This window comes from Cnephaeus nilssonii, assembly GCF_951640355.1.
Source record: "Cnephaeus nilssonii genome assembly, chromosome: 13".
NCBI lineage: Eukaryota > Metazoa > Chordata > Mammalia > Chiroptera > Vespertilionidae > Cnephaeus > Cnephaeus nilssonii.
In genome coordinates, this window is record NC_137084.1 from 35,204,157 (window position 1) to 35,215,640 (window position 11,484).

An 11,484-nucleotide genomic window follows, 5' to 3' on the forward strand; every position below is an offset into this window, starting at 1 on the left:
GGGGGAGGAAAATGAGCTTCCCAGGAGGAGGGGGAAAGAACCTATCTTTAGGGTCAGACCCACTGTCTTGGACTCCCAACGCCACCACTAAGCTGGCGACTCTGGGCAGAGCCTACCCCTTAAACCTCAGCATCCCCATCTGTGATGTGTGTATAAGACCCATGTTGAGAGGAATTCAGGAGAACTTGTGCCGAGTGGCAGGCCCTGGCCCCCTTGCGTGCCAGGACTCTCTGGAGGCCATGGGTTGCTGTCGTAAGCTCTGAAGGGCAGGGCCCACCATGGCACCTCCCCCTCCTGCTCCAGGGCACTCAGGTGGCCCTACCTTCTGCCCTGGCAAGTGCCTTTAATTTCACCTCGGTGGAGCATGGAGTCCCCCTTCTAGTCCTAGTGGTCTGAGAGGTACCCCAAGCCCAGGACCTGCACGGCCTCCTACTTCAGGGCTCACCTTCTCAGACACCCTGTGCCCAGTTGGGTGCTGAGGCTCCTTTAAGACATCGGCCCCCATGTGAGTGTAACCCTTAAGCATAGATAGGAAAACCGGGGATTACTGAAAAGAATACAATCCTGATTTCTCAGCTCTGCTTGCAGGGGGTGGGGGGGGGCGGGGGGGGGGACCCAAGTCAAGTCCTCCCTTCCCACCCTTTCAGTTCTATTTCAGGAGGGAGGACCTGACCTGTTCCCAGGTCTCTGACACCAGGAAAGATGGGGTCCTCAGGAGAGACCCCAAACTAACAACCTTACTGTATGGAAAGCCTGGTCTTCATACCACGAGAGGCCACTCTGCCCCAGGCGCCTTATTCCTGTGGGCATACAGGCTGCTGTCTCTAGACACATTCTGCATACAGATAAGTCAGGACTAGATGTGGAACCCCCAAGTGAGGGCAGGGTCAGAGCTGGAGGGCTGCTGGTGGAAACACTAGCCCATTGTTTGGACCCGTCTTTTTTGCAGGGGGCTCCCCGGGAGACTCAGGCATTGGGTGTGCGTAAAAGATGCACAGCTACTGTTGCTATGGCCACCATTCATAGAGCACTAACGCCACACAGCTATTCAGTGGCAAAACTAGGATTCAAAGTTTGTGCCCTCCTGGCCTCTAGGGTTCACGCTTTGGAGTCCCAAGGTTTGCGTATGATCACAATTCTTAAAGAGCTCTGGTAGGGGATGCTGGGAATGCGCATGCACAGTGAACAGGCCACAGACCGTTAGAACAAAAGCTCTGAACTCTCTCAAGGGGAAGTCACGCTGGACTCACATACCAGACCTTGTAGGCAGCAAAACCACGTCAGCAAAGGAAACCAGTAGCTTCGGTGTTTTCAATTTTTCAAAAGTCTTTGGCCAAGTGCCATGCCCCAAAATTTTCCATAGCTAGACAAAAACAATTAATTGCTTCGCCATGGCTTTGCAGGGAATGCTTTGTCATGCATAGGAGCCAGCTCAGGGGAGGAAACGTATCCCTAAGGATGAACGTGTGCTTTTCTTGATGGAGAGTTGTAAGCAGCAGGGTCTCACAGGGGTTGGTGCGGGGAAGGCCTAGCTCATAGCTTTTTTAATTAGAGATCTGGAAGAGGAAGCACGTAGTGAAAAGTCTACATCGACAGGATGCTTGGGAAATGAGAAGCCAAATTAATGGAAGGTGTGTGTTTTTTGCTTTGGTCCCCCAATCATTGCTAATGATCAGCATTCTGTTAGCCTGTTCGCCACAATAATGTACAAGGGGTTTTACCCTTTCAACACGTCTCTGCCCCTCTATGCCAGGCGCTGTGCTGCGCACAGGCACGTATCATATATGTTGTTATTCTGCTTCACAAAATGGGGTTTCATGGTTCTCCCACTTGCTTTTACTTACATCACAATGCAAAGGGCTACCTCCTTTTTCGTGTCTGTCTGGTGGCATTTTCCCATGAGATGACCACGCAGCAGTTTAATCAGCCCCCTCTTGTTGGGCAATTCCACTACTTCTGGACTAGAAATACTACCACGGTGTAGCCTTAAACATCCCTGGACTCAGGTATTTGTACATGTGGACAGTGTCCGAGGGTGGTCGCCTGGAAGGGAATGACTGGGTCACAGTAGACAAGCATTTAGGTGTGTGACAGGTGATGAGTTGCCTGCGAAAACACATCCAGCTGAAGTTTAATGACCCCAAAGTGTCTGGCTCGGCCCATTGCCTCAAATCCCTACCAGTGCCGGCTATCACATCGGTTTCCTATTGCTCCTGCACGGCTTACCCTACGTCAGTGGTCGGCAAACTCATTAGTCAACAGAGCCAAATAGCAACAGTACAACGATTGAAATTCCTTTTGAGAGCCAAATTTTTTAAACTTAACCTTTTGCACTCGGATGTCGAGTGTGACTCGACACGGTTAGCATCGGTAGCAGGAATCGAGAAAAAAGCAAGCGAGTGCAAAGGGTTAAACTTCTTCTAACGCCACTTTTTCAAAATAGACTCGCCCAGGCCGTGGTATTTTGTGGAAGAGCCACACTCAAGGGGCCAAAGAGCTGCACGTGGCTCGCGAGCCACAGTTTGCCGACCACGGCCCCACGTTCACAACAGGAATTTGTTATCTTACAGTTCTGTAGGTCAGATGTCCGGCAGGAGTCTCGCTGGACTGAGCTCCGTGTCGGCGGGGGAGTCTGTTCCTGGCCTGTGCTTCTTGTCCTTCTTCTAAGCCTGCGGCGTCGGACGGCTGGTGGAGTCCTCCCCCCGTGGCATCACCCTGCCTGTTCTACCCCTTTTCCGTCTTCATGGCCCCTTAGGTTACACTGGGCTCACCTGGGCAATCCAGGCGCCTCTCCTCATCGTCAGGTCCGCTGATTAGCAACCTCCATTCCACCTGTGACTTCAATGCCCCCCTGCCATGTAACGTGTCAGGTCCGCAGGTTCTGGGGAGTGGGATGTGGGCCTTTGGGGAGGGTAGTCTTCCTCCACCACAGAGAGCGTCAGCCTTCCTAACCGTTCTCATTGTGTGTGAAAGCCCTTGGCGGTTGCATTTTCTGATTGTTGGTGAGGTCAAACATCCTCTGTGGAGAGGCAAAGCGGCTTTGTTTTGTTCCTGGGAGTTGTCTGTTATACCCTCCGTCTCCTTTAAAAAAAAAAAAGGAATTATAAATTCCTTGAGGGCAAGGACCTCCTCATATTGGCCCCAGTGCTTCAGCTGTGGCTGGGGTCAGAGAGGACGCCGATGCCTGTGCCCCCCCCTCCCCCCCCCCCCCGCTATTCTCCTTGGGAAGAAAGGTCAGGACGCTGCCGCTGAACTGGCCGCCTTGAGTCTCTGTCTAGGGAGCGTGGTGGCTGAGACAAGGCTCGTCTGGAGGTTTACTTACAGCCCAGCGGGCTTCTCAGGCCACCTGGACTCTGGGGTCAGACAGACGGAGTGCCCAGCCCCAGCTCAGCTTCCGACTCCGGCAGCCCTTCCACCCCCACCCCACCCCCACCCCCACCCGAGCCTCAGTTTTCTCACACGGGAAAACAGGGACGGTGGCACGCTGACATGTTAGGGTTGCTGGCATGGGAACAGGGATGAGTCAGACGCTGGGGAGACGCAGAGAAGAGCAATATTTGGTCATTTTGCGGAGGCAGGCAACGTGTTCTCCTCTGACATTTTAAAAGAACTTACAGTAAAGATTGAAAAGGCTTTTCAATTATGCTGGGTGTCAACCCCTGTTTCTTCTGGAAGCCCTGGGGACCCCAGGCCTGGTGCCGGTGGTGACTTGTACCCCGCCTCCGAGGTGGCCGCTTCCCCGTCATGCTTCGGAGGGCCCGTGGGACTGCTAGTCCTCCTGGCTGGGCAAGCCTTGCTAGGTGAGCGGGGACCACTCTCCGAGGTGTGCCAGGCTGGGGCTCAGGACCAGGGCTGGTGTTGCAGAAGCTGAGCCTGCAGCCGCCCTAGACCAAATGCTCCCCTGCCCGCCCCCCTCAGGCCTGCAGTGGGGTACACCCAGCCCTGGACCAGGGACACCAGCCACTTCTCGGTGACAGAGCTAATGAGTTCCCTAAGCTGCCCGGGAGGGCCTCCCGGCTGACCCCCCAGCCTACCCACAGGCGCCCGGAAAGCCCGTCGGCAGTCTCCTTGTCCATACCCAGAGCACTGCTGCCCTGTTCACAGGGCACAGCGGGAGCTGGTCTGGACCACGTGGGCACCTGCTTTCAGCATGGAGCATGCCCTGCTCAGAGCGGGGTGGCAGGTGCCGCCCGCCCCTTAGAACCTGCAGAAGGTTTGCTGGGGCCCAGAATCCCTGCCTCAGGCGGGTCTTTCTCATCCACAGTCTCTGACGGCTGCCTCTGGAGCCCGAGCCCCTTCTCCCAACGGCTAGTGGTGGAGAATCCCCCACCCTGAACTAACTGTACGATCCCGGGGCCTGTTGGCCTCTCTGAGCCTCCCCTTTCAGTGCGGAGTGTGGGGACAGTAATCCCCACTGCTGCCCGCTGGGCGAGCCCCGCCTGTGCTGGCCGGGGTGACGGTCCTCGGTGGTGGCCCTTGTCATGGTCTCCCCACTCCTGCCCTTCTTTCCTCCGCGGCTGCCAGGGCCCCGGCCTGCGCAGACATAGCCCAGTGACCAGTGACTGGCAGGACCACAGTGACCCTCCCGTGACCTCCCTCTCTGGAACTCGGTGCTGGACAGAGTCCCTTCCTTTCTTCTCTCCTCCATTTCTCGAGCCAAGTGGGGCTGGCAGCCGTGAGCAAGCGCCTGGGCGGACGGGGGGTGAAGGGGGGAACACAAGCCATGCCCCCACCCCCTTTGGAAGCTGGCAGCTGCCCTGGTGAGCCCCAGACCCAGGACCCTGATGTGGGCTCCCTGTGGCCACCCTTTTCCTTCTCAGTCAGCAAGGCCCTGATGAACTCCAGCTCCTCCTGGGCCGCCACCAGGGCCTGCAACTCATTAGCTTTTTTTATTAAATCCATCTGCTCAGAGCAGAAGCAGGGCCCTGGGTCTCCGAGCTCCCCACCCTGGGTGTGAGCGGAGGCTGCACACAGAGAGGATTGTTGAAGTGGGTGTGGCGTCCCCGAGGGCAGGAGCCTGGCCGAGCTGTGTGGGCGAGGGCCCGCCAGCCTGAGGGGCGCTGGAGCCTGTCTCTGCGCCCTGAGCCTGCAGAGCTGGGGGGTGGGGGGGGAGCTGGGGGGTGGGGGGGAGGAATGAGTGGGGCTTTCTCTTCCCGGGTGAGGTGGACTTGCTGACCTGCCTTTCCTGATGAAGCTGTCTTCCCCCTCCCCCTTCCCCGGCAGGAGTGCATCATTGACGAGGACTGCGGGTCCCGCAGGTACTGCCAGTTTGCCAGCTTCCAGTACACCTGCCAGCCGTGCCGGGACCACCAGACAGTGAGTGTCCAGAGGCCTCCGGGCTGCAGCACCAGGGGCGTGGGGGCCCAGGAAAGAGCCCTGGGGAGAAGCCCTCCGCCCAGCGCTCTCCTGGGGAGCTACCGCTGGGAAGAGCCCCCTGGGCTGACTCCTGGGGTGACCAGGAGGCCATCTGCAGACGACAGGCAGCCCTCTATTTTCCAGCCATGTGGTTGGAGCGGCGCTCCCTCCCGGCCTGTCCCGCTGGGTGCCCTCATCGGGCACGGCTGTGGGGAACCAGCTCTGCTCTCTAATTGCATTCCCCACGTGGGATCCAGGCCCGCGGCACCCACGTGCCTGACCACCCACCTGGCCCTCCCGGGCTTGGGCCTTAATGTAATCAGCTTATAAGACTCACGGTGCTGCCGGCGTCTGTGGCCCTAAGCCACCTCCTTCCTGACCTAGGGACCTAATGACCTAATGAGCAGGAGGCAGGGCACAACCGCAAAGACACGCTACACCCTTTAAAGGCAAAACCTCAAGCTGTGAGGGAAGACTCGGGTTCATGCCTCCCCTAGGGCCATTTCCCAGTGTGCTGGCCCCTCACCTCTGCTCCCATGACTTCCACGAACCCCTCCTCCCCGACCGAGGGCCTCAGTCTCCTCCTCTGTGCAGGGGGCCATGTGGTTAGCTCGCCCGTAGTGTCTCAGGCTTTCCCGTGGGGGGTTGGGGGTACAGGTGGGGCTCGCCGGGTCTGCGAGCCGGGCTGTTGTGCTTCCCCACACCCTGCAGGTCTGCACCCGGGACAGTGAGTGCTGTGGAGACCAGCTGTGTGTCTGGGGTCACTGCACCGAAACAGCCACCAAAGGCAGCAACGGGACCATCTGTGACAACCAGAGGGACTGCCAGCCTGGGCTGTGCTGTGCCTTCCAGAGAGGTGGGTGGCTCCCTTCTGGGTGCAGGCTGAGCCCTGTCCCAAGCCCCAGCACCCCACTGCACCGCACTCCCCAGCCCGGGGTAGCGCTGGCTCCAGGCCTGTTTCCTGTGAACCGAATGGCCCCCTCTTCCCCGGCTTCCATGCACACTGCCCCTCCCCGGTGAGCGGAGCTCAGGCACTCGCCCCTCCTGCAAGTGTTTCTGAAAACCCGCCCTTGGCCACCTTCCCATCCCCTGGTCCACCTGGTACCTGCTGCTCCTGCAGTTTTCCTCAGGAACGGCTTTCTGGATAATTCTCCTCTGGGAGCGGCAGCCACTCCTGTTCTGTCACTTTAATTAGACTCCCCGGTCCACCTTCCAGGCCTTGGCCAGCGCCAGCTGACCCGTCCTCCTTTTCTCTCCACCACTTGGCCCGTTTGGGAGCCTCACGGCCCCAGCCTGAGCCCAACCCCAGGCTTTTATTGGTGCTGAGCCCCAGCCTTGAACACCTTTCTTCCACTGTTAATTTCTCCTGACCTTTGGCCTCAAAACCCAGCACAAGCCCACCTCTTCCAGGCAGTCTTCCTCGACTGCTCCAGCCCTCCCAGCTCATTCTCTCTTGAGCCCCTACTGCCATTCTCATTGCTTCTCACTCCACTTCTTCAAGCCTAACCTCCACATGGGGGTTGAGGGTGGAAAGTGGGAGGCTGCATTCCATTTCTCCCTCCCCTGGTGCCTGCCTTGGTGCTGGGGCGCAGGGGTGACTTTTGGCTGCTTCTAGGCCTGCTGTTCCCAGTGTGCACACCCCTGCCCGTGGAGGGTGAGCTCTGCCATGACCCTGCCAGCCGGCTCCTGGACCTCATCACCTGGGAGCTGGAGCCTGACGGAGCTTTGGACCGCTGCCCGTGTGCCAGTGGCCTCCTCTGCCAGCCTCACAGGTGAGGCCCCACCTGTCCTTCTTGTCAGGGGCCCAGGGGGGATGAGGTGCCACCCACTGGGGACTCAGGAGCCGGGAAAAGTGGGCACCGTTTAGGATAGGTTTGATGTGAAGAGTCCTTGATCTTCCTGATGGAGGGGATCAGTAGTGGTCAGACCTATAGGACTGGGGCTGAGGAGAAGGTGTGGCTGGGGGGTACAGCGTTGGGGCGCCTCTAGATGGTGGTTGAAGCCTCGGGAGTGGGTGGTCTGGGAAGAGGGTGTGGAGGGAGGAGGGCTGAGGGGAGCCCGGCCCATTAGACAAAGGACAAGCTGAGAAGGCGCCTGCAGAGAATTAGGAGGGAAACGGGGAGGGCCTGCCCCTCCCTGAGGGGGAGGACACCAGGGGGAGTTGGAGGCTCTGAGACACCAAGAAGCACCAGGGCCGCACCGTGGCTGTTTCTCAGTGCGCTTTCCCCAGGCCTCTCAGCGTCTGTTACCCAGCCTTCTCTCCCAGCAGAGTCCTGGGTGGCTGGGCAGACAGAAGCCCCCTCCCTGCCCCACAGGCCCAGGGCTCCCCCAGGCCCCAGGCCCTCTCCCACTGTCAGGGGCTGCGCCTGCCTGGAGGCACAGATGGGCCAGGAGCTGTAAACTCTCAGACTCCCCTGTCCTCAGGGCCTGCCCCTGGGATGCTGAGCCCCAGAGAGTCAGTGGCAGGAAGCCAGCCCTGCCCCTGAAGGTGGGGGGCTGCCCCTCGAGTACATTCTCCGAAAATGAGCGCCCTCAGCAATCTTTTCTAAGGCAAGATGTTGGCAGGAGGTTCGGACTGTTGGAGAGATGTTAGAGGAGGGGTCAGAGGCGGGGTCGTGTAGGTGAGGAGGCTGGGAGGTACAAGGAGAGCCTTTGTCTCAGCCCAGGCTCCCCAAGTTGAGAGCTGGCTTTGCCCCCTGGGGAGACACGGCCCTTGGCTGAGCCACAGCCCCTCTCTCCGCAGCCACAGCCTGGTCTACGTGTGCAAGCCGACCTTCGTGGGGAGCCACGAGGAGGCTGGAAAGAGCCTGGTGCCCAGAGAGGCCCCCAGCGATTACGGAGACGGCAGCTTCATTGAGGAGGTGCGCCGGGAGCTGGAGGACCTGGAGAGGAGCCTGTCGGTGGAAATGGCTCTCGGGGAGCCGGATGCCGCCGCTGAGCTGCTGGAGGGAGACGAGATTTAGAGCCAGGCTTGTCCCTGGGTAGACGTGCAATAGAAGTAGCTAATTTATTTCCCCAGCTGTGTCCTCTAGGCGTTGGCTCACCAGGCTTTTTTCCATGGCCTCTTCCCAGAACATTATCCCTCTGGCTTGAAACAAAATGAGGTGCCGCACACTGTCCCGCTCCCCACACTGCACCCCACGCATCTCAGTTCTGCTGCCTGGGTGCGGGTGAAGGCGGAACAGGGCTGCTAAACAGGTCCAGGTGCTGGCTGCTTTGCCTCCGCTGGTTGGCAGATGGCACATTTCATTTTGTTCTATGCCCTCCTCCCCTACCCCCACCCCCAGAAGGGGACAGAAAAGGGTGCAGAATTTCCTCATGACGGGTTTTGGGGAAATGTTGATGCTTACACACATGGAGAAGAGTGCCCTGTTTAGCAAACATAAACCTGGCAAAAATTCAACAAATGAAACTCTCATGCAGTTCTTCGCGTGGGCACAGGTTCGCTGTGCCTTTGGGGGAAACGTTCTGTGGCCTCCGAGTTACACGCATTCAGCTTTTTAGCAGCCACTCAGCTCCTACCTCTGTGCCAGGTGAGCAGTTTCACCTCCACGATCCAGACCTGTCACCACAGCCTGGTGAAGGGGCGTTGTTCCCCACAACCGTCAGCATCTCAGAGGCTGCTTGCCCACATCACACCGCTAGTGAAGAGCATAGCAGGATTTCACCCAGTGTGACCCCAAGCCCAGTGCTCCCCACCAGCCCCCTACAAAGACGAAGAATGAAATTTTTCTTTTTCTGAGGCACGTCTGGAATGGAGGTCAAACTAGCTCCTACATGTCTACAAGAGTCAACTTCTCCTCTTGGAAATAGCGTTCTCCCCAGGGTGGGACGGTCATCATTCTAGTGGTGACAGGAGGAACTGACACTGTCCCCTGGGGCAGTTAGTTACATTAGTCACTCTGCAGGGACATGATCGGAGCATAATATTTAAGTTAACTTGCCAGAAACAGTACTTGGGTAATTGTGGGGCCAGGATTATAAATGAAATTTGCAAAATCACTTACCAGCAACTGCAGGCCATTATCAACCACATGGAGAAAATCAAACCAAGCAAGGCTCTGTGAAATATGGCTGTAATACCCAGACTGAGCACCGAACTGTGCGCTGTTCCACAAACGATCTTTTCAGGTGTCATGGACTGTTTCCATCATGTATTCATCCAGAGTTATTAAATTTTAAAGTTGCACATGATTGTATAAGCATGCTTTCTTTGAGTTTTAAGTGATGTATACACACGTATGTTGCATTTAGAAATCAAGCATAAATCACTTAAACTCTTCTTTTGTAGTTCTTGGACTTTTTTCCTTTTGACTTCGGATAAATATAAAAACCCTTCCAGCCAGAAAAAAATAAAATAGAAATGACCTGCATCTCTTCCATGTAAGTACACTTTCCAGACAACTGAAGCACACTTCTTTCAGCATCAAAATATGTTAGAAATGTTAACCATTCGGGGATGGGAATTAGTCTTAAGAGTATCAACGTTTCACTGTCTTCTGAAAGAGTCAATGGGGTGTGTATGTCCCTTTCCTTGGGAGCTTTCCTTAATCAAGCAGCTCTGGGCCATCACACTGTAGGATCCTCAGGGTCTGTGATAATAAAGCTACTGTGTATTAAGGTCATCTGGTGGCAGGCTGCCTATATTACCTCATTTAATCTTCATTGAATTCATGAATATTTTCTCCATTTAACAGATGAAGAAATGGAGGCTCCGAAAGGTTAAGTGATAGAGCTGGAAGTCAAACAAAAACAATACGAAGGATAGGATACTCAGGATCAAGTGATAACTTTAAGATCAAATATAGAGCTCTTCTCTGTTTAATGTTAAAATCATCATTGTACATTCTTATTATTCAACATATTTACAGAGAGCCTGCTCAGAACCAGGTGCTGATATACACTGGGGGTACAAGTTGATCTTGATAGGGTCCCTATCCTGAAGGCACCACAGCCTAATGAAGGATACCCTAAACCCAGCACCGATAACACATAAGCAGTCAAACCGATATCGTAAGAGAATGTTACGGTGCCTCAAAGAATGTGGCTTGGGAGATCTAGCATGGGAACTGGCCCTCAAAGATGATAGGAGTTGATCAGGAGGCCAGAAGGAATGGGAAAAGGCATCTGGGCCATGGGCAGAGGGAGGGAGGCAAGGAGGAAGATGGTATGTAGGGGAAATAACAAGTAATTCATAGTGGCTGGAAGACAAGGTACATTTGAGCAAATGTTTGGAGAAGAGGTTGAAAATTATTTCAATCAAAAAATTTATTGAGCACCTACTATATGTCAGGCTCTATATTAAGTGCCTGGGAGGAGACAATGAGATAAAACTAGGTTCCTTCCTAGTGGAGCTTATATGCAGGTATATTATCTTTCTCTACTTTGTTATCAATAGCCAGAAAAATATAAGCAAAGGAGAGAGGCTTTGCAAAATACTTGGCTGAAATCCACATACAGAGTAGCTGATGTATCTCCTTACAATTCTAAATGGAATGTGGTAAGGGTTCGGTGAAGTTTGGTACGTGAATCTTACGGCCAGAGTTCCTGCCAAGGCTCCGTCTCCGTCCTGACCTTCCTCGCAGATGAGGATGGCTGGCCTGTTCACCCACAAGGCCGCAGAATGAACAGGAAGTGTGATGGGACAAAAACGGTGGCCGCGGATTCTTCCTGTTTAGTTCCTTCTCTTTCCCCCTCCTGACTGGCTTTTCCTGTCTCACGAGCCTGGTTCTTTAGGTTTTGTCACAGTTAGGAGAAAGGGATGCAGGGCAGAAGGATGAGAGAGAAGCAAGGGGCCTGGCCTATGTGGCTCAGTGGTTGAGCATCGACCTATGAACCAGGTCATGATTAGATCCCCGGTCAGGGCACATGCCCGGGTTGTGGGCTTGATCCCCAGTGCAGGGGCATGCAGGAGGCAGCCGATCAATAATTCTCTCTCATCATTGATGTTTCTATCTCTCTCTCCCTCTCCCTTCCTCTCTGAAATCAATAAAAATATATTTTTTAAAAGAAGAGAATCCTGTGGTGTGGGGTGGGATCAGAAAAGGGGCATTGAGTATTCCTGTGGTCTGTGTATCCCCTTCAGATAGCCAAGAAATGCACCTCGATTATTCTGAGATGACTTTGATT

The 11,484-nt window shown here is 55.4% G+C and overlaps 1 protein-coding gene across 2 annotated transcripts in view; it reads left to right on the forward strand.

Moving 5' to 3' along the window:
* Positions 1-9,769, forward strand: part of DKK3 (dickkopf WNT signaling pathway inhibitor 3) — a 43,376-nt gene extending 33,607 nt beyond the window's left edge. For both annotated transcript variants that reach the window (XM_079788995.1, XM_079788996.1), the window contains exons 5-8: positions 5,224-5,316; positions 6,067-6,211; positions 6,971-7,127; positions 8,099-9,769. In XM_079788995.1, the coding sequence (XP_079645121.1) occupies positions 5,224-5,316; positions 6,067-6,211; positions 6,971-7,127; positions 8,099-8,318 (615 nt within the window). In that variant the 3' untranslated portion in view covers positions 8,319-9,769. The remainder of the gene's footprint in view (positions 1-5,223; positions 5,317-6,066; positions 6,212-6,970; positions 7,128-8,098) is intronic.
* Positions 9,770-11,484: the final 1,715 nt, after the last annotated feature.